The 23,108-nt window shown below is 37.2% G+C and overlaps 1 protein-coding gene across 3 annotated transcripts; it reads left to right on the top strand.

Annotated features, from left to right (window-relative positions):
• Window positions 1-404: 404 nt before the first annotated feature.
• Window positions 405-22,287, top strand: COPS2 (COP9 signalosome subunit 2). Of its 3 annotated transcripts, none has more exons than XM_038147485.1 (13): window positions 405-602; window positions 9,567-9,680; window positions 10,730-10,807; window positions 11,407-11,532; window positions 12,824-12,934; window positions 13,051-13,128; window positions 14,050-14,224; window positions 15,230-15,408; window positions 15,550-15,602; window positions 17,658-17,755; window positions 19,527-19,609; window positions 20,691-20,749; window positions 21,530-22,287. In XM_038147485.1, the coding sequence occupies exons 1-13, from the start codon at window positions 549-551 to the stop codon at window positions 21,672-21,674; spliced, it is 1,353 nt and encodes a 450-aa protein (XP_038003413.1). In that variant the 5' UTR covers window positions 405-548; the 3' UTR covers window positions 21,675-22,287. The 3 variants fall into 3 exon arrangements, with proteins under 3 accessions (XP_038003413.1, XP_038003414.1, XP_038003415.1); XM_038147486.1 differs by having other exon boundaries at window positions 12,845-12,934; window positions 21,530-22,217; XM_038147487.1 differs by lacking the exon at window positions 405-602 and adding an exon at window positions 4,367-6,144.
• Window positions 22,288-23,108: the final 821 nt, after the last annotated feature.

The following is a 23,108-nucleotide window of genomic DNA, read 5'->3' as shown; positions in this document are numbered from 1 at the left end:
GGCTCCCTTACCCCTTCCTCATGAGAGATATCTCCAGACTCTTGGACAACTTACTAGCTCTGCTGGACCTGCTCTAGGAGTTCCGTATCTCTTTTCTACTGTAAGAGTCATAACTACAAATGCGGCCTCATCGGGGCTGAGTGGAGGGGCAGGATCACTTCCCTCGACCTTTCCAGAGACGCTCCAGTCACCAGACTCGCAGCCTCCGGGGGGAATAGGGGCTGGCAGCGCCCACACCGGACCCACGGCAGGCGGCCCCTGCGGCAGCAGGGCGCACTCCCGGCGGCGGCAGCGCCGGCCCCGGAGCTTCCGGCGCGCAGTGCCCAGGCCCCGCCCGGCCGCCGTTGCCAAGGGCCGGTCGCTACCAGAGGGAGGGAGCCGGCGACGGGGCGGCGCGGATTGGGCTCCGAGCGCCCCGGGCCGGGGGCGGGAGAGGCGCGGGCGGCAGCGGGTTCCGGGCGGAGCGGAGCCACATTGGGCAGCGCCGCGCGGGGTTGTGGGAGAAGGGGCCGTCCCCGCCGCCGCCCCCCGCCCGTCCTCCGGCCAAGATGTCTGACATGGAGGATGATTTCATGTGCGATGATGAGGAGGACTACGATCTGGTAGGGCGCGGGGCGGCGCGAGGGCTCAGCGGTGCAGCCGGGGGTGCCGCCGGCGCGGCGGCGCTTCGGGCCGCTGCTGGTGCGGCGCACCCGCCGCAGCGGCCGCCCCGCCGGGTGCTGCCCCGGCAGGGAGCGCGGACATCCAGGATGAGTTTCCCTCCCGGGGAGGAGGATGCGGGCAGGGGCTGCGAGGGGCGGGTGCTGCTGTCGGAGCAGCCGCTCGGCCGCCGCTCCGCGGCGAGCAGGCCGGCTCCGGGCGGGCAGGTGGATAGGCCCGGGCCGGTGCCCCGGCCCCGGGCTGGCCCCTGTGTCCCCCGCAGGGCTCACGCTGAGGGGAGCACTCCGGGGCGCTGCCTCCTTCCCTCTCTCCTCCTGCCCCGGCCCAAGTGTCGGGCACGAAGTGAGGTGATAAAGTTGCCCGCCTTTCTCCCCACCCGCGACTGCGAGAGGCCCTTGGGGGCAGATATCGCTCGTGTGCTTGTGTGAGCAACAAACTGGGGAAAAAGTAGGGGGAAGAGAAAGGGGCCTGAGGAGAAATGGCCTCACGGCCGGTTTCTGATCCAACGCGCCGAAGGGTGCACTTATTTCTAACTTTTTGTCTTTATAGTCTTTGTAACCTTTCTACAAAAAGGGAGTCCTTTTTGGTTTTAATTGTAAGGTTTGGGGGTTTTCGTGTTACATTTAGTTGAATGTTAACATCAAGTTTTGTTCTAAGCTTTTAAAGTTAAAAAATTGCTGCTTGTTTGATTAATTATAAATATATTGCCTACGTTATAGCGGAGCTTCAGGTTTGCTTGTTTGGGGTTTGTTTTTTTTTTCTTTTCTGAACTTTGATTGGGTTTTTAGAACTAGAGACTTTTTAAAAAAAAAAAAAAGCAGCTATGTGTGGTAGAAGCTTGAGAGTCTACTTAATTCAATTATTTTGGCTAAACCTGCGTTAACAGTATTGCAGTTTCACTGAAAAACTCCAGCCACTTGCTTCTGGGAGCCTTGCTTTCTGACACATCATTTGTTAGTCATTGGCACTTAGGAATTCACTTAAAAGGTTTACCTCATTTTATTAGGAATAGTTTCTGGGTAGATTTTGTTAGGAACTGCTTAGAATGGTTGGATGATATTAGATATAGAATAAAAGCATCTGCTTTTGGTTTTGAGGGTTTTTTCCATTTATGTAAGAGTGCTTGTTTGACAGGCATTGTCATCAAAACCCTATGAGCTGCTCGTGTCACTATTCCAAAAACTGTTTGTGTTCCCCTTTCCGTCTATGAATGAATTCACATATTGTAGAGACAGGGTTACTGAAGGAAATATACAGAGACCATTAAAAGCATTTTGCTCCGAAGTTAATTTCCATTCATTTTTAATAACACTGAAATTTGTGTCCTGATTTGAAATACTGTAGTGGTTTTTTTTTTCCATGTGAAACAATCACAGGAATATTAAAGACAGCAGAATTCATGTTTCATATCCTTCCACAACATGAGAACTAGGCATGTAGGGAAACCATTGGAACTGCATTTTTCAATCTATACAGATATGAATAAAAGTGCAGTTTAAACTTACACTGCTTTATGTCAGTTTTCTCCAAGAATAATTGGTCTAATGTTTGTTTCTTCTAAAGTACTTTATTTCTCATTGGAAAAACCTTCCTGAAAAACCTTGCTTGTGGCAGATTTCCACTTCTGACTGGAGTTACTTTTACTGGAACATTTTCATTTTCATTAGTTACCCTTTGCCCAGACCTTTCAAAAATTTTTAAATACTGCTTGTAACAATTAGGAGCACATTCATTTTTTTTCTTTTCGGTGTGTAACACCCATGTAAAGCATCAACTAGTACCCAAGCCTCAGATTTTAAAATTTCATTTCAGTTCATAATTGATGGGGAAAAAAACTCCAAGAATTGAAAGGTGAAAATAATCCAGCTAGATTAGTTTCAGCATTCTGGGACTAACAAACCATGATTGACTGTTTTCAAAAATGCTTGAGACTGTAATTGTAGTGTTTCACAGAACTGTTTCAGAAAAAAAGTTAAGGGCTCTGAAGATAGGGCCTGAATTCTTCCTTTCATGTTGCTAGCTAGTTAAATTAAGAGAAGACTGTGAGGGGATGTCTGATTCTAGAGTTGAGCATCAGGGCTGCTGCAAGAGGCTTTGCAACAAAAGACTGAGTACAAGACATAATACACCTATCAGTGCGGAATTGAAAGTAAAAGAGCACATGTGAGTGCTGTGAATACTTTTTTAAAGAACCAGAGGAAAGGCAGTGATTACAGAGACAGTCAATGAAAGAAGTAGCTATTTTGTAAAAATACGGTGAAACTAGGTTCAGGGCTCCCAGGGTAGCTGCCATCATAACAATAGCAGTGAAGACTCCCCAAAAAATTAATTTTGTCAGCTTTTATTAGAAGTGATTATGGCTGTTCCTCTTTAATGTGCACTTGACCTGCTGATTATGTAGAGCCAGTCAGTTAAATTTCCTTAAGTTTGCAAACGTTTCACACTTGAACTGAAATGTGAACAGATATTCCAAAGTCCCAGATATTTCCCAGCTTCATCATGGAATTTTATATAATTAGAGTAATTACTACACTGTTAAACAATTGAAGACTATCCAGGTTATATTGGATTGTTTCTGTTTAGTTTTTCAGTAGGTAAAAAGTCAGAGTTTTACATGTAAATGAGCTCAGCCACTTCTACAGAAATGGAGTTTATTCACTGGAGTCTTGATATCAGGAAGAAATTTCATTTATATTTGTGGGTGGATGAACCGAGATTCACAATTTGCTAGTAATGTGCTGTGACAGCTTTGATTATAACATGAATTATTCCACTTTATGCTTCAATGAACAGAATAATGTTTACTGGTCATTATGAAAGCCACTCAATTTTAATTTTTAGTTTGGTGCTGCTAGGTGCCTTAAATGATTTCAGTACAAGTTATTTTTACTACATCCAGCTTGAGGGTGGAGAAGGACAAAGAGGGAAGGACCATTGTAAATTCCAGTTTTGTTTTCAGTCTGGGACAAAAGACTATATTTAGAATTGACTTGGAGGCTAAACTCAGTCTTCCTCCAGAAATTGATTCTTCCAGGCACAATGACAACACATTGACAGTTGTTGTAGTACATTTACTGGTTTACTTGTTTTGCTTTAAATAAATAAGGAATCTGTGGTGTTCTTAATGAGTCATCTTACTGTGTTCTGAAATTCAGCTTTAAAATTAATCTGAGGAAAGGTTGGACAAATCTATTTGCCAAGCAACTGGTCTTTTTACCTTACGAAGTTGCATCGTTCCAGTGACTTGTGGAAGGTCTGTCACAATTCCAATGAACAGCCATCACTTTGCACCCTGGTGAGATGGCTGCAGGTTCATGAAGATTGGCATGGCTCAAATGCAGGGAGCATCCCTTCAGATTGCTGAGGATTTCCCATTTCAGGATGTGATGGTATCAGGACAGAGGCAGCCTTACTACTTATTTCAAACTACATGAGTTGGCTGTCTCTTTCTTTCCAACCAAGTCAAATACAGGCCATTGCAAAAGGAATTTTTGTTTGTTACCAAACTTGATAAGGAATCTCATCAGTAGATAGAGACATTATTCTGTCTTTTATTGCTGGATTTTAGTAGATACAGTTGAAATTTCATGTGGATGTTGTCTCCTCTTCCCAATTGCTCATATTTTACTATTATCATCATTTTATGAAATACATATATATGTTGCAAACAAGAATGTGGTGATGATGCAAAAACAAATATTCAGATCTTGGGAAGTACCAAATCAAGCATATCCACTTGGCCCTCTTCTATTTCTTAGTGAAGTTGAATTATAGTAGTATGTGATTTTAAAAACGTGTACTTCACAGAGGACATAGGATGTACTGTTCTCTAAATTAGATATGGTTTCATATTTTATATGAATTCAACATGTGTTGTGATTTTTTTAATGCATTCTCTTCAGACTCATCTTCAAACACAGAATTAATATATTTGAGGCTTATTTTGCTCATTACCATAATGTCTCAGAAGGAAGTATTGAGGCAAAAAGCCTGAGAATAATTAGTCAGTAAATTCTTTCTATCTAAACATTGACAAGTGTTGGTAAGTTCTGTTTTTTGTTGGCTTCTTTTGACAGTTATTTAGGGCTGTGTTTAGAATGGTGCTCTCCAGGATCTGATATGCAGTTGGGTGTTAAACAGACATAAATTAGATCTAAGTTATGCTGAAAACTGGACTTTCAAAAAGGATGCACATAACTACAGAGCTGCACAACAGAGGTAGAAAGAAAAGGCAGTTTTTTGCTGTACTCTTTACACGTTGTGATACCAGGTTTTTCTTTCTGCAGTCTCCTGTCTCATTAAAAAAATAAAATAAAACAAAGGCAGAGCACTGTCTTTCATGGCACTCTTGTGACGCCATTGCAAATCGCTGGTTCCACAGACTTCTATTCCTGGTGTCAGCCCTGGTGTGAGCCAGCAGGCACGGGATGACTTGCAGAGTTAGGAAGTAGCAGCAGAAGAGAGACCTGGAATGTGAAGAAAAAGAAACCAGGACTCCCAATGCATGGCTGAATGGCTGCAGGCTCCTTACACAAATCACACTCTGATTTTTACTCTCAGGGTTTGCCTCTGGTTTTTTTTCCTCTTTGCTCTTTTGCATTCCAGTCGGATTGCTTTCTTTGTATTCATGTGCCTGGATACCAACTGGCAAATGCACGTAGAACCTGGTAGTTGCTGCTTGTCCTGGTGCCTGTAGGTGAGGAAGAGCAAATACAAAGAAAGTTGTGCTAAGTAGACCTCCTAATGCCATGGTTATGAAACAAAGTTAGCTGAAGCAAAATCAAATTTATACCAGACTTCTTCTCAGAAACAATTGCACTTCATCAAAAAATAAATTTTTTGAGTCAGCCAAATGGTTGAAATTTGGTAAAATCACCAGCAATTGACAGTAATAAGTATTTCAACAATGTCCTTGAAAGATAATTTTTTACAGAAATAGAACTCATTGTATTGTCTTTTTTTCTGGAAAGTTGCCTGTATATAGCTACTTTTCCCCTACTCCTTTTATTAAAAAGGTTTGCAAAGTAGGAATTCCGTTCCTGTAGTGGTGGTGAATGATAAACGGAGGAGCACAAGTTTAGGTAATCACTTCAGTTTTGATGTACAAGTTAGGGAAGTGCTTCAGGCATCAGAGGAGACCAGAAAATTGGTAAAAACAGTAGTTTTCACAAAATACTTGTATCTTTGTTTTTGTTCGTGTAGAATTTTACCAGTCAGCTACCACTCTAACAGATAGAATGCCACACATCTACATTTAAATGTCACTGATACTCTGTTACGGTCTCCGTGTCCCTGTCGCTATTCCGGCCCTGAGCGCTGGGGCCGTGCTTCAGGACCTGTAATCTCCGGAGGCCACATTGCCAAGGCTCCTGCCACAGTTCTCAGAAACCAGCAAACAGCCCAAACCACTGGCCTGCTGCAGGGATGGGAAAGGCAGGCTAGGAGCAGGCAGGGATGGGGAGGAGCTGGGAGTGCTGGATGCTGGTAAGGTGCCTTTGCTGCTGGACAAACTGCAAATGGATCCGTGCACTAGAAAGGATGACTAAAGCGACTCGGGTGAATTGACTTCTGTGTGTGCTCATTTTAGAAGCTGAGGCTCAATGTTTTGAAGTTGTTTACTAGATAAAATTATATGAAAGCTTAAAATATAACATAATAAAGACTTCTTAATTAAATTGGTTTCTTGATACTAATTTAACTTTTATTAAAACTATTTGAAATAACAATGTTCCAGACAGAGTTTATCTCTGTTACAATTGAGCTAGTGTAGTAATTTCTCTTCCTCCAAAAAGCAATGGGATGGCTTAGGATTCAGTATAACTGATTACATTTAGAACATTCAGATTTTCAACACAGCAATGCTTAAATAATATCATAACTTATTTAACTGTATTTTTTCAAGCTCTTACCAGGGCTTTTTAATTTCTTGAGTGATGATAAAAAACCCCAGTTGTTTGTTTTGATGATCCTCAGAGGAAGGAAGAATTCAATGGGTTTCAAAGAGCAGTTCTGCTCTACTCAGACTGCTCTTTTTTCCATTTGTACTTAAAATGTTGAGGACCTTAGTTTTAAAAATTCCTAGGCCTTTTACCTTTTTACATCAGCTAGAGATAAATTATATCATGCAGCTGCTTTTATATCTCAAAGTTCTAATTAAGGATGTTCGTCGCTATGCAAATTGTTGGGTCTGGATGCTGTAGTGGAAATTTTTAGTTATGTAGAAATCCTATTTGTAAACCATATATTTCTACCTAATTTGCAGCAAACTTCTTCCTACCTAGAAGGTTTGAGCTGGGAAAGTTGTTCAGGCAGGAACCAGGAGTGTTGAAAATGAGGGTGAGGAAAGGCTAGGCTCTTGCTATCTGAATTTATTGTTAAAAGAACTTTTCTGTTTTCAGAACTGAGAAGGAAATTCATCTTTTTCTTAATTGGAACTTTGAGGACACGGCTTTATACTTTCCTCCTTTTTTGCTTTTGGCAGAAGCCTAATGTTTTGTATCCTACTGCACTAAACCATCTCTGCATCAAAAGAAGACAGAGTGCTTGTCCTTCTGAATATCAGCACTGGCATAATTAGCATCAGTGCTTGAAATAAGATTCAGTATCTACATGGCTGTTTTGGTTTTTTTTTAACATTGTCTAAAGGTTAATGGCATCAGCTCTTACTTAGTCTGAGGTTTTAAAGTTTTCACAGCCATTAAATCTAAATAGGTATTTTTTAAAATAAACCACCTTACATTTTCTGGAAGTAGGAAAGCCTTATTTCCATTTCAGCTTTGAGTCCATATCATCATCCTAAGTTTGATGCACATAGGTATCAAGTGAAAAAAAAATATAGCTGTGAAAACATAAACCAGTACCTTTGATGCATTTCAATGCATTTCCACTGGGGGAAAAATATCAACAGACTTAACACTTCTTTATTATGTATTAATACTATGAAATTATCTTTATGGGATATTTAAGTAGCATTTAGAAAAATTATCTTAAAAAAGGCTTTCTGCATGAATCCACATCCAGAATCATTGCCAGAGCTAAGATGAAAGTTCAGATGTTTCTGGCTTGAGGCTAACGGAGCACGTTGTCTCCTAAAAGGAATTAATTTAGTTTGCTTTCCTTTTATCTTTGCAAATAGACACTTCTGCCAAAAATATTCCCCATTGTCCAAGTTAAGGATAAACAAGAGATCAGCTGATTGTGCATATCTTAAATGCTTTGTTGTTTATTTTTTGGCAGCCTGTGTATATAAGGTGCCTGATACAGCTGTTGACATCGGGTGTGTGTACCCATAGCTGCTCCATTGGAGTTGGATCAGTAGGATAAGGAGTTTACAAAAACAAGCCAACCAAAATGAGAGACTGCCCAATTAAATAAGATACTTGCTTCCTGTTTTCTTTGCTGTTTTCAGTATCACATTTTTATAGTTCTGTGGGAATTCAGAAAACAGGTTTTTGGAATTCACAAGACTTTTCAGTCCATTCATTATCACTAATGATAGTACTTTGTTGGGTGAAAATAAATACATACCTGGGCAACTCGCCTACATGTTACAAATAGAAACATTAAAAGGTAGAAGGACAAAGTCTCAAGTACCATGTTTATTAAAACTTGGTTCGACTGTGGGCTCCCATAATTAATTTTTGCTTTAGAACTTCAGCAGACTTAAACTTTGAAAGATTGCTTGCAGTGCAGGGAGGAGAGAGCTAATTTAAAACTTTTCTTTTGTCTCATCTTTTTTTCATTCCTTCCTGTGGTTGTGGAGGAGTCCATTCATAGTAGGAATATACAAATGAACAAAAGAAGAAGTGTGCCTGACAAAGTACAGCAAGAGTAAAATCCACCCTAATGGAGGGGACCTGATTGTGCATTGCTTATGTTGGTGCAAGGGAAAGTTAGTATGACAGCAGTAACTTTGAGATTTAAACTGATTCTGATAGAACAGTTAATCTCCTAATAGCCAAAATCCTGTTCAGAGAAGTTAGCTTGAAAATGCAGAGGTGTGAAGTGGTTTTGAATTGTGTAAACATCAAATGAAATTATTATTTGAGCTTTATTCGTGTTTTGTAATTTGGACATGCAGCATTGTCCTTTAGCAAAAGAAAATAAAATATGCAGGGATTTTTCATCAGAAGTAGTCTCAGAGTACTTCTTAAAAAAATTAAGTAGCAATTGTTAGAAGTAAAAACTTCCGTTTCTTTGGCACTAGTGTACATGATGGATAATTATTTGATTAAATAATTGTGCCTGTGCTGCACCCCAACATCTTTGGCAGCATTTTTAGCATTTTCATAATCATCTCCTGCTTCTCAGGGCAGAAGCAGCTGGTGTTATTGTCATTATTCTTTTTTTACATTTCCTTAGACAAGGATGAATCGTTATGGCATAGAAAGGCAGATTATGGAGGGATTCATGGAAGCATTTGATACCCTCCGTGGCTGAATCATTACTTGTGTGGCAGCTCAGCCAGAGCCTTTTCTGTGGCTAGCAAAGGCTGGATCATTCAGTGCCTTCAGGGGGACCAGTGGGCAGCGTGTTCTCTCCCCTCCCAGAAATGACATGTGCTCTTGGGCTTCTGTGCTTACGCTCCAGCATTGGCAGAATTTCAGTGATACAGTCTGTACTTGTCATGAAGGTGAGGGTGGTGTGGAGCTATGAGTTCATTAATCTAGAAAGAAACCTGCTGACAGGCAAATGCTGGTGGACAGTGAGTCTGGCCTAGTAATGGCAGAGAGGGAAAAACATTGTATGGATCCATACCTGTTATGGGCTCTAAAACCAAACGCTGCCTGTTAATACACAAGCATTCCTTGCCAGCTGGAGTGATATGTCTTACTATTTTTCAGCAGATTATTAGATGTTCTGAACTTTTTTTTTCCTCTGATTATTATTTTTTTATTAAAATATAGGAATATTCTGAGGACAGCAATTCTGAACCAAATGTGGACCTGGAAAATCAATACTACAATTCCAAAGCTTTGAAGGAAGATGACCCCAAAGCAGCATTAAGCAGTTTTCAGAAGGTTGTCTGTCTTTATATTCTATATCTTCTTTTTATATTAATTCACATTTTAAAATATTTGGTACCATTTGAGTTATTTTCTGAAATTTTAAGAGTAGGATTTGTCTTTTAAATTACTAAGGTGCTAAGTTTATTATTGAGTATCTTGAACTGGATGACTGCCTTTCAGATCATTCTTAGGGATAATAAATAGGACATGGTATAGTCTTATCACAGATCTGACTTTTTAATCTTCAGGATTTACTAAGTTAATTAAACAGTTCTAAATGTGTTTTCATGCATCAGCAATAGAAACCAGATCCATTTGCGTTTTTTTTAAATGAAATGGTGTTTTCCCCAGTGTCTTATGTAACATTATATTTGCTTTGCTATCTGATTCCAAATCTTTAAATGTATAAATACTAAATAACACAGTTTCTTTTCTTCATCTCAGTTTTAAATTTTTAATGTTTGCACACTGCTGTGAGAAAGCAGTATGTTAGATGCAACTTTTTAAAGAAAAAATAGATTTTTGCATTTATAGTGTATAACAAAATTATATACATGACTTTAAAAAAAAAAACTTTCTAAAGTTTTTACTTACAAAACATTTCCTTAACTATGTTGCATTAAAACCTAGAAGCGTTTCTCCTTTGTGAAGGAATCTTCTTCATAGTAGTTCAGAAGAGCTTTTTAACGTAATCTGGTCGAAATTTAGTTGACTCAGTTTTGCAGGAGGCGTTACAACTATTTTTGCTTACGCGTTTATGGATGGTGTTAAAACTTAGTGTTTGGCATTAAAGTGTTTGCTGTTAGATGATAACAACAACAACAGCAACAATCATGTTCACCCTCCCTATGTCAGCTAAGTTGTGAAAACTGAGGAGATACACTCTCACTTTTTCAATAATACCAGGAAAGAATAAAATTGAAGAACAGGGCAGAGTCAAACATTACTTTGTGATGAGCAAAGTCAGTGGGGAAGGGCATGTATGGGATATGTGTACTTCAAACAATTCAAGTTTGAATAAAGCTTTTAAAAATATTGTTTTAAAAATTCTTCTTTTTCAGGTTTTGGAACTTGAAGGCGAAAAGGGAGAATGGGGATTCAAAGCTCTGAAACAGATGATTAAAATCAACTTTAAATTGGTAGGAATAAAACTTGGTAGGAATTACAGCTATCACTTGGGAGTAAAGAGCATAAATATGTATTTGATCCAGAGATCTTAAGTTAGTGTTCTAATTTATGGCTATGACAACTAAATCTACCAGAACTTGCCTTTTTCAGCCTTTAATGGCTACTACAGATATGGCAGGGAAATGATGTGGGGTTTGCAAGTCAAAGGCAAAATGGGTGCAAAATAACTGCTGGTGCTCCATGAAAGTGTGAGGCTCAGTCCTTGCTGTGCTGAGGTGTCATACCACTGAAAGTGGTCATGTTTCTCTGTGTGTACTGCACCAGGGCAAAACAGTGAAAAATTTATGTGCTATCTATGCAGCCAATCCAAAGAGTTGTATGGCCAGCTCTGTTTTCTTCATTGAGATGAATATTTTAAATGTGTGTTCTATGCAGTCCTGAGGTTATTTCTGATTCTGCAGGTTATGAGTAAAGTGGTGATATGAAAGTTTTAATAGCAACCACTGCATTGTCTTTCTTTAAGGTTTTTTTTTTGGTATGTAAACTTGCAAGATATCTCAGTTTCAACAATTAAAGCAAAAATTATAATGTGGTTTTGTTTTTCTTTTAGACTAACTTTCCTGAAATGATGAATAGGTATAAACAGCTATTGACCTACATACGGAGTGCAGTTACAAGGAATTACTCTGAAAAATCCATCAATTCTATTCTTGATTATATCTCTACTTCCAAGCAGGTTGGATCATCAATTCTTTCATCTTCATAGTTTTCAGTTTTGCATTTTTAACTGTGGACATTTTCTATGTTTGATTTGGGCTTTTTTGATCTTAATGGAGGAATTTTGAGTATTCATTTGCTGTCATATGTAAAAATATATTTCCCACATGTAGTGGATTCTATTAACACAGATAAATCTTCATAAACTTGTCCTTTTTTGACAACATTTACCTGGAATTTCTATTTTTTTTAGCATAGCTACACAATAGAAGTGCTATCTCAAATATAATTTTTAATTAAATAATGTGTTTGGTTTTGTTTGGTTTTTATTGGGGGGGGGGGGGGAGAGGGGAATCTTTGCAGTGAAGTGCTGGTGTGAAATACTGCCTGTCCAGTGCCCTGTGCTAGTGAGGTACATGTCCATAGATACACAGCCCAGCTCCTTTTGTGTTGTTGTAGAAGCTTTACAAAGAGTAGGAAGCTCCCCTCACTGACTACCTAAAGCAGCACCTTCATATGGAAGATCATTGGTCTTCAGTGCTGAGTCCTTGGTCATTATCACAGTCCTGCCATTCTCAGAAGTGGAAGCTGAATGCTGGGTTACTCTTAAGGTCTAAAGATTATCTTAGACAGTCCCTTCTTTGCAGAGGTCAGTGTCTCTGCTTTGTAGTTGAGCCAGACCTTGAGGAACAGTCTGGAAATCTAAACTTGATATATAGTCACAGATTTATCCCCAGAGGAACAGTGGCCATGAACAATACTATTGCATTCTTTGTAGAACCCTTGTAAAAGGTAACACTCAGCACTTTAATTTCCATTTCAGATGGGGTTTTTTTGGTTTTATGCAAAGAAATAGTTTGATGCACTCAAGAGCTTTCTTCCACTCAGCATTGCTACTCCAGAAAGAAGAAGACATCTTTTCCTTTGACCATATTCCTCTTTTTGTAAAGCATATTTTATTTTTGATATGTAAATTATTTTTGTTCTTTTCAGTGGGAACAATATTGCCTGTGTTTATTACAAAACATCAGAGTTCTGTTCCTTGGTTATATAAGATGGGTTTTATAAGGCGGCTTTCATTTTTCACAGATGGGTACAAATCTTAAAATATGAATACTTTTTAATTATATCTGTTTCATATAAGAAAAGGTAATGTAGTTAGTTTGATTATTTTAGAAGCTGTTTGCAGTTTAAATGCAAACATTAAGTAAGATGCAGATACATTTCTTATTTTGAAGTTCAAGCATGCACTTTTAGTTTGTTCAGGTTGACTTCATTAACAGGTACAAATTTGCTGTTTACAATTATAGAATTCTGATTTTTTATGTCAGATGGATTTGCTTCAGGAATTCTATGAAACAACACTTGAAGCTCTGAAAGATGCTAAGAATGATAGATTGTGGTTTAAGACAAACACAAAGGTAAAATATATAACTTCTTATTTTTTGCTTTTCTTTGACACCTTCAGCTAATTCTTATAAATTATAATAGTGAAATTTTAATAGACCTCAGTACTTCAACTTTCTTTTCGTTACAGCTTGGCAAATTATATTTAGAACGAGAAGAATATGGAAAGTTACAAAAGATTTTGCGTCAGCTGCATCAGTCATGCCAGGTACCTTTATATTCTAAATCACTGTGGCTTAGTAAACAACGTTGATGCTTTTTTTTTTTTTTTTTTTTAATATATCTGTTGTTGGCCTTTGAGGCATTTTTCTGAGCTTTAGTACAGAGGGAAGAAATACTGATTTTATTTGTTATCTGCTGTAATCTGTAATCTGCCTGATTTTATTTGTTATCTGCTTGATAACATGAACAAAAAAATGCTTAGTGCTTTATTCCTTCCTTAAAGATGATTTTTGAAAAATTATTCATGATTGCTGATTGGGTTTCTCTTCAGGTGCAAGGATGAGAAGCACATATCAATAATCTCTAATGCACAGACATTAATTTTAAAATATAGCAGATTCCAAGTGAGCTTTATTCAAAACTGAAAGTACAATTGTTACTTTCCCATCTGGAAGGGAAAAAATAAATTAGCCATGCAGTCTGCTGTGCTTGTTTCTGACACTTCTCCTCCTTCAGTATGGAAATAGGTTACAAATATCTGGGAAATGGTTCTGTTCGAGGTAGCAGAAGAGTCATATGTGTTACCTATATATATATATACATACATATATATATATATATTTATATATGTGTGTGTGTGTGTATATATATGCTTTTGTGTCAGTCATTGTATTTATTATACTAAGAGTGTGGCTTAAGGAAAGCAAAAAAGAATTAGTTTTGAGAAAAACATTTAATGGAAAATACTGACGTTTTAAATAAAGGGCTTCAAAACGTAGCCTGTGGTAAGTTCTTTGAGTACTATGTTTTCTGTTAGTAGTTACATCAGAATTTCAGAGTTTCAGGAATATTCTTGGTTGAGACAGGAAATTAATGAGAGTATTTGGTTATCAGTGTTTTACTAGTATAAAACTGAAATTGCTGTTCTCTTAAAATTTCACAGTATTTATTACTTAATCTGTCCTAGACTGATGATGGGGAAGATGATCTAAAAAAAGGTACTCAGCTATTGGAAATCTATGCTTTGGAAATTCAAATGTATACAGCACAGAAAAATAACAAAAAACTTAAAGCACTATATGAACAGTCATTGCACATCAAGTCAGCCATTCCTCATCCACTGATCATGGGAGTTATCAGAGGCAAGTTAATCTTGAATTTTTCATTTGTCTTCTTCTCTGTTGCAGAGATTTGTTCTATGAAAATCTGATAACCAGTGTTTTTTCCAGTTCCACCTATAACGACAGAGGCTTCTGTAGATTCAGTCTCATTATTTTCTTCTTGCAGGACTTCAGCTCTGCAGTTTTGGTGCCCAAGTACCAGAGGCAATGGTCAGAAGGGCAGGACAGTTGGCTGAATAACTGTTAGGAGAGAAGCAGTAGAGAGACAAGAGGAAGACTTGCTGTTTGGCACCATGACAGGCAGCAAAAGATTAATGCAAAGGCATCTGCAGGGCATAAAAACAAAGGCTTGACACAACTGCTTGACACAATTGCTGTTCCTGCAATCCCCTTTTATAAATCTGCGTCTCACCTCGCTAAAACTCAGCAGGAACCAAAGGGCTTTAAGATGTGTTTGAAAATATATTTTATTATCTGCAGTAATGAATTGTAGTGGAAACAAGCTGTGTGTCTTGAAAAAAAACCCAGCTTTCTTCAGAACACTGTTATGCCATCCTCTTTTCCCTGGTGTAGATACTGCACAGACAGTCAGGCAGCAGTGGGTACTTCAGAAATAAAAGGATATAGAAAATATTTCTCATTCTTTCTGTGTGGTTTTGCTCAACAGATAGGGAAAATTCCATAAATATACAAAGTCTGTTGCCACTGAAATGGAGATAAATTCTATCTCAGTTTTTGAAGTATTTTAACATAATGGTGATGTAATTATTGGCTATGGGGATTAGTGTTCTTTAAGTTCTATGATGTAGGTTGGGTTTTGTTTTCTCTTCTTTGGAATGGGTTTATTCAAATGGCAGTGCTGTATGTTAAGGCCCTAATGCTTTTTTTTCCTAGTGATTTCAGAGAACCAAATCACTTCTGAAAATGTTTCAGTAATCTATTTAGAAATAGCATGGAACTTGAGTACAATTATTGTAGTCAGCAACAAGCACACAGTGTTCCTTTTCATCTGTGTTTTCTTTTCAGAATGTGGAGGCAAAATGCACTTAAGAGAAGGAGAGTTTGAAAAGGCACATACTGATTTTTTTGAAGCATTCAAGAATTACGATGAATCAGGGAGCCCCAGAAGAACCACTTGCTTAAAATATTTGGTCTTAGCAAACATGCTCATGAAGTCTGGAATAAATCCATTTGATTCTCAGGAGGTATTTTTTTCTTTTTCCTTCACACACACACCCACCCCTCTATCCCCTCACCCTTTTCTGAATATATAGAGAAATCACCCAAAGGATGGAAATGGAAAAAAAAATCTGAATTTGCATATTATGCTTTTTTTTTCTGTGTAGGCTAAACCATACAAAAATGATCCAGAGATTCTAGCAATGACGAATTTAGTAAGGTAAGATTTTCATTTTTCTGGAGAAGGGAACAAAATGATAAAAAGAGAAAAGATAGGTTGTCCAAACTTGAAAAGGAACATTTTTAGAAATGGCTTTTCTCTGCACAGTTAACACAGTTATTCGTAAATATTGGGCAAATATTCGAGGATTGTTTTTCTTCAGAAACTTATTATGAGAGACCATAGTATAGATGCCACACTATGTATGGGTATCAAAGCTGTGTACTATTGTCACTTTATGGTGTGACAAAACCCTCATTTCTCCCCTTAAATAAAGTTGTCCCATCTTGTACTGCAACTGGTCTTTTTAGGCTCTGGCTGATTATATAAGAGAAATTGAGTTGAGTGACATCTCATACCAAAGCCAGTAGAATAATTTGCTGCATGGATCTATCATGATTTCCTAGGTTAGGAATATGAAACTTATTCCCATTGATCTCCCGTGTCCTTCAAACATGTGAAAATCAAAAGAAAGCCTCATTACCTCTTAGGCATCTCATTACCTCTACCTCACAGGCAACTGTGAATTTCTAGTTTATGAAGGTCAATGAACTGAGGCAGGTTTTGTATGCTGGGTTTTGAAGCTCACCTACTGTATCCTCTCTGGCCTGCCTCTGCTCCTTTTCCCATCTTTTCCCTACATAAGAAGTAATGTCTGCTCACATTTTGTAATAGTTGATCCTGTGTTGGAACAAACTGCTGTGATACCGCTGTTGTGCTTTACCATTGTATACATACAAATTGTTTCAGGAAGTGAGGATATTCATCCATTATTGACATGGTGATTGAATAAATTATTTGGCAGTTTAGTAAGGGACTATTTCCCCTAACTCCTTCCACTTTAGATGTGTTTTTTTCTGATTCACTGTCATAGTTTCATGTAAATTTGAGGCAGAAGGAACTCCAGATGGTCTTACCCAATCTGATTTTATTCATATTTCTCCTTTATATCTTTTATCTTGACATTTGAGTATAACTCCTTCTTTAAAATTAATAATGCAGTTAAAGCAGTATTGCTAAGAAATATGTGAAGATAAAATTAATTTCAAATATTATGGTTTTAATCCTTCCTACACTCTCTAGTGGGAACTTGCATGCTTTACACATGATAAAAAAAAGACTTGTGAAATAAACAATAAAATATACTGAACTGAAATTTCTTTTATTAGGAAGCAAAATTTACTGGTTTCACATGAGACAGTCCGTGCCACTCACATAGCTATTTATAAGCTGCTCAAGTTCTGCCTTAAACTTAACAGGTCTTTTTCTTGGCCATTTTAATAACAGATGAATCTTTTTTGACCAGTTTCAAAACAATCTTAAAATGTACAGAATATGAAGGACAAATAGATGTTGTTATTAAAATGTTTGATATTAGTATTAAACAGAAGTTGAAAGCTTTGTTTTGAAAGAATGTTTTTCAAGAAAAAGGCCTTTCTTCAGAGGTTGCAGCTCTTGACCTTTAAATGATGCTGTGGTGGCACCTTCTTTTTGCAGTGCCTTTTCAGATGACAGGATTGACTCGTGAAAGGATATATACACAAATAAGCTATAAATAGAAATCTAAAAAGTAATATTATGCCAAAATTACTGATGAAGAATCCTGGAAGTCCATATTTCTTTCATCTTTCATTAGTTTTAGCATTCAGCTTAAGCTGGACATTGTAGAGACAGCAACAGCCTTGTAGACTCTTTTTAGCTCTAATTTGTTCCATAAAGTATGACTTCATGAAGCCAAAATTCATGTAATGATACTTTTCAAAACAGGGTATTTAAGAATAGCTTCTTAAAGTACAAAAGTTTTGAAACTAGAGTGCACTTTTGGAGCACCTAAATGTTCATACTAAACCAGTAAATGCTGCTAAAATTGAAACAGGAGAAAGGTCATTTCTGTTGTGTTTCATCTTGAAATCGAGTTTTTGCATATAAAGGTTCTGAATATAAATAGTTTCCACCAGTGCTTAATACATGTTGTTTTAGAAATTGTGGAACATAATCTTATGAGTCCGTTTTACTTTTGAAATTAATAATTCAGTCCCTTGTTTTTTTCTGAAGTGCCTATCAGAATAATGACATCACTGAATTTGAGAAGATTCTGAAAACAAATCACAGCAACATCATGGACGATCCCTTCATAAGGGAGCACATTGAAGGTATTTCAAAGGCTATTATAATAATTTTTGTTTTCACTACTTACTAAGCTCCTTTTTTTTCTTCCCCACCTTGGTTTATTTTTCTTTTTGGCACTAAGAGTTCCTTGTAATTAATTGTGGATTATTCCTTTACAAGTTGTTTAGAAGTTGGTCAGGGCTAACTTGCATCCAGGCGTGTGGCATGACTACAAAGATATGCAAAATTGATGGAGAAAGTTCTAGAGGAGTGGGTATTGTAAGATATCTAGGGTGGTGCTAAGACACTTGAATATTTTGAGTATTGTTTTTGGAATAATGAAATGAGAGCAACCCTCACCTGTAAAGATGGTTTGTATCAGTCTCATCCAGTTTGATGTTTGCTAGTTTATAAACTTAATTTACTGCTTCAGATTACACAAAATACAAAATACATAGTATTTTTTAATGAAGGTTGCACTAATAAATATGTAGCAATATAATATGTGAAAAGATGTGTGCCTTTCATTTACTTCTTGTAAATAATACTTGGAATTATAGTACCTGTACTTAATAGAATGGGAGTACATTAACACATGCCTTTCTGCTCCATTAATGTGACAAATAAAGTTACCTCATCCATTTTTCATGTATCTGACAATTGAAGAGTCTCTTGACTTGAATACAGTGCTCAGTTCTTCAGCTAACCATTGTTTTCAAGAATGCGTCTGACTGTGGCAGTGAAAGATCATTTAGCTGGGTACTTACATGAAAGAAAAGAGTTAAATCCAGAGACCTGGTTTTTTTGTACTTGTTTGTAAAAGAGAACAGGGCCAACAGCAGGGGAAACTACATATAACCCACTGCTGCTGTTCCATGTGGACTGCTGTGAGCTGCAAAGTCTTGAAAGGGAGACTTGGTAAGATTAGAGCTGGATGCTCATGGAGGAAGGTGTGTCAGAACTGCAGAGCAAGAGCAGGAAGCTGAATCAAGGCATTGAAGGGAATTGAGTGTCGCTCCTTGTATGCTACTGATGTCTCACCATGTTCACTCTGTAGTGATACACAACTTGTTCATGGTTATGTTTACATTCCTTGCCTTGTTGTTTTAATCTCCATAGTTTATCGAGACACATAATCTGGTGTTCAGTGGTATATTATATAAACAGTCCTTGTTTTAACAGGTAAAAATAAACCTAGGGGGTTTTTTTCTCTGTTAATTTATAGTTATAATTTATGCTTTCATTTTATCCCAACTGTCTTTAATAATGTAAAAATTTATAAAACAATGACTACACTATTTTATCTAAGCAAAATCAGCCTCTCCACACAGACCATTTTATACGACTCCAGTTCCTCATTGTAATTACACCATTAGGCCCTGACTTTTAACTTTAAATGTGAATATTCCCCATGAAGTTAAATGCACAGACATTTTAAATTGCATAGCTTTAGGAATACCCCTTTTCACTTCTGTACACAGCAAGCATACTAGCCATAAACTAGGGGGGCAGACATACCAGGCAATGATTTCTATGATTTTTCCAGTTAACTTAAAAATAAATAATTTTTTTTTTTACCAGAGAACATGTTGCTCCATGTTTGAACAGTTTTCAGCTCTGTCTGTCCACCTTCAGAGTTACATATTGCTTGGATCCCTGGAAAAGGAGGGTCCTTGTTATTTTGCTGGGCTTCCCCACTCCTTGAATTACACTAAACACCTTGATCTTTGAAGGCAGCATCTTTCTGTATGGAGTGATATTGCAGCTTTATTTCAATACTATTGTTTTTACAGTGTTTGTTTTCTTCTCTTACAGAGCTTTTGCGAAACATCAGAACACAAGTGCTTATAAAATTAATTAAGCCTTACACAAGAATACATATTCCTTTTATTTCTAAGGTATGTGTCAGTAGCCTTGCATTTGCTTAAGTAAATGATTAACTGTGAATAAAAGCTTTTAAATAAACACAGTGCTTCCAGAAATAGAACATCTAAAATACACTCTAAATCATAACGTACTAATGATGCACTGCTGGCAGCTTTGCAGTGCAAAAATGTAAATTTCAAGTGTCATCCAACTGCTTATTATAATATGTACTATGATATACTTCTAAAATACTCAACTACCACATTCTATTTAGTGTAGAAAAATAACATTTATTAGGAAAAGTATAAAAAGTGAAATTTGTATAATAAAAAATGTAATTATAAACATAAATTTTATAGACGTAAAATTTAAGATTTACCCCCTTTTGTTCATAAGCTATCTTGACATGTTTGTGTTGCACGAGTTACAGAACTGTGGCAGTAGAACGAACTAAGTATTACCACAGAATCCCTGATTTCACTGCCTAATCTGCAAAGAATGAAATAAAAACTCAGTGGTAATATATGACTATTTCCATCTCCTGTGGGTCTGTGATTTTGCCTGCAAAAATTCACAGCATTACAAAATACATAATGAAATATTAGGAATGCCTGGTTTTTATGCTTAAATTCTCTTTGGAACTCAGTATGCTTTTTTTTTCAGCTAGACTTAACACTTGTAGAACTTGCTTGAGCCAGCAGATGCAATTATGTCTCTAAATGGTTTTGAGTGCAGATCCGTTCTTTTCTGATAATTATTGTCTTATTTTATTTCCTGGGGTTTTGTGGTTGTGGTTTATTTTGTTGTTATTTGGTTTGGGATATTTTTTTATCTGTTTGTTTTTTCAGTAAGTCAGTAAAGGAACTCATTTCTAGAGCGTCTAAAATTTTGCTTTTACCTCTTCAGCTTTTTCTGAGAGGTTACTGGTCTCTTGATTCTTGGCCATGTGTCCTTTGGGTGGAGGTCTTTTTTTTAGTAGATCGTTACTGAATTGATACTTAGGAACAGTAAGAAACAGAGGTTAAACCAAACTCTGTATAGGAAAATAAAGGTTGGAGGGTTTTGATGTTGCAGAACATAGTAGCAGCATAATGAGCTTTCTTTTTGTTTCAGGAGTTAAACATAGATGTAGCTGATGTGGAAAGCTTGCTTGTGCAGTGCATATTGGATAAGTATGTACCTGATTCTTGATTATTCATCTTTGATTACTTTAAAATAATTGAACTATAGAAGAAGAAACAAAACAGTATTTTGGGGCATTGTGATAGTACTGGTTGATTCTAGAAGTGAATGGTAATGGTGTTGACTTTGGATTTCCTTGGTTTCTGAGCAGTAAAGTATATTTGAAGGATAGGAGCCAAGAAAATTGTACAGAGAGATTGAGTAGCATCTTCTTACTTTAATTCTTAATTACATAATAAATTTCCTGAATTATTATGAAATTATGAAAGTCGTTATTCTTAGTAATTGCTTACACCCATGTATATTTTTGAGTGCATTTTCAAGTTGACAGATTGGTAGTCTGCTCTCTTAACTAGAAAAATTTAACTACAATTTGTAAAACCTATTTTTCTGGAGAGTAACTTGTTATAACTACTATAAATATACAATGCATACATGGGCTTGTATCGTTGGACGTCTCTTCACGTAAATCTCCATTTTTCATGATTCTTTGACTTTCAAGAACTGTTTATTATTGCTTCAGACTTTGTGTGGGGTCACAGCCAAGCAGATAAAACATGCATTGCCCAATGAAGTAGTTTGTTTGATTTCCAGTCATGATGACAGCTTAATAGGCACTACTGCCCAGGACAATAATTATAAAAGTGCTGAATTCTGAAATGGACTTTGTGTCTCTCTTGTATAAGACCTCTTATTTTACCTCTGATTTATTGTTAGCTCCTATTTCCATGTCCATTCGCAATTTATAGTTTTTATTTATTTACTCCTAGCACTATACATGGCCGAATTGATCAAGTCAACCAGCTCCTAGAACTGGACCATCAGAAGAGAGGTGGTGCACGTTATACTGCGTTAGATAAATGGACCAACCAACTAAATTCTCTCAACCAGGCTGTAGTCAGCAAGCTGGCCTAACAGAAACCAAGCTTCTACAAACGTACTTAAGGCAACAGTGCAGTGATGTAAACCTTAAAAGAACTGGGAATGGCAAAACTACTGTCGGTTGGTGTGCCCTGAAATTATTGGAGTTATGGCAGAAGTGCTTTTTTGATCAGCTGGTTTGTGTTTTGCTGCTGCATTTATCCCAAGAAAAAAACAGCTTTAATCTCCAGAAGAAAACCAAAATGCCACGGGATTTATGCTGTATTGACATCTTGCCCTAAACATACAACATCCTAGTAATTTGTCAAGGGGCAATTAATGACCAGAGAGAAGATTTTTGTCATGATTTTAAGTACACTGACACGTTACTGTTGGTTAAATTTAAACATGTTTTACCTGCAGAAATTCTCTCACAGAAATAACCTGCAATAACTTGAAATGCATACCCTTTTGAACACTTCCTTTTCTCATGTATAAATTGAAATGTTTGCTGCATTTTGCAAAATGTCAATTCTCCAAAAATGTGTCCATATATTTCTGTACCTGCAGTGTAGTAAAGGTTTAGAAGAAACCCCATAATTATAGTGGCATACTGTCACTTAGGTTTCAAGCAGCAAAATAAACAGTGCAGTTCAGAAATTGTACAGTTTGTTTCTTGATGTGCTTTCATTATACTTGAATTTTACTTGTGTTATTATTTTTAAAAGAAAATAGGTATTACTTGATCTCATCACATTTGTGAAGGACAATATGGAGATTCTAAGTCTGACCTCCTTGGTATGTGTGCTGTTGATTTTTCTTTTTTTTTTTTTTCCCTTGAAATAGTGAAACATAAATACTAAAGAGCTGACATTTAGCAGAGTTGCTAACTAACTTTTAGCTTCAAGATGCCAAACTGTTATCAATCCTGTCTAGTTATGTTGGTGGGGATTTGGCATTTCTCAGGGATATGCTTGGTTTTTATTTTGCTACTTCAAGAGTAGAGATTTTCCATGCAGCTTGGTGGGAGTGGAGATGCAAACCCTGATTGTTGTCTCTCTTTGCCTAATCTGTGGTCTTTTAGAGCAGATTCAGTGTACACAAAATGACACTGTGTGTGTATGGAGTGGGGACCAAGTGCAGTGACCTTTCTGGTAATAGAATCTGTTCTGTCCCAAATGTTTGAGTGTATTGCAGTCCATTCAGAGCTGCTGTTCCCTACCACCATATAGCCACAAGCCTTTTGTGGCCTAAGATTTTGGGATCATCAGATCATTTTAAAATAAATAGAGTGTTGATCACAGCAAATTTTATTCCTGTAGCAGATTGGAGCTGACAGAAAAATTCTCTTGCAGGTCTCAAAAATGTAGTTAAAAGGGTCACATTTTCCACAAATGCAAGTATTCCAGTTTAAAGCAGAGAGTAGTGGGTGATGGTACACAAGCAGTGCCACACACAGACAGTGTAACAGGAGAAGGAAAAATGTGC

The sequence above is a fragment of the Motacilla alba genome, chromosome 10 (assembly GCF_015832195.1).
Source record: "Motacilla alba alba isolate MOTALB_02 chromosome 10, Motacilla_alba_V1.0_pri, whole genome shotgun sequence".
NCBI lineage: Eukaryota > Metazoa > Chordata > Aves > Passeriformes > Motacillidae > Motacilla > Motacilla alba.
The sequence above is the reverse complement of the archived record's forward strand: the minus strand, read 5'-3'. Positions and strand labels throughout refer to the sequence as shown.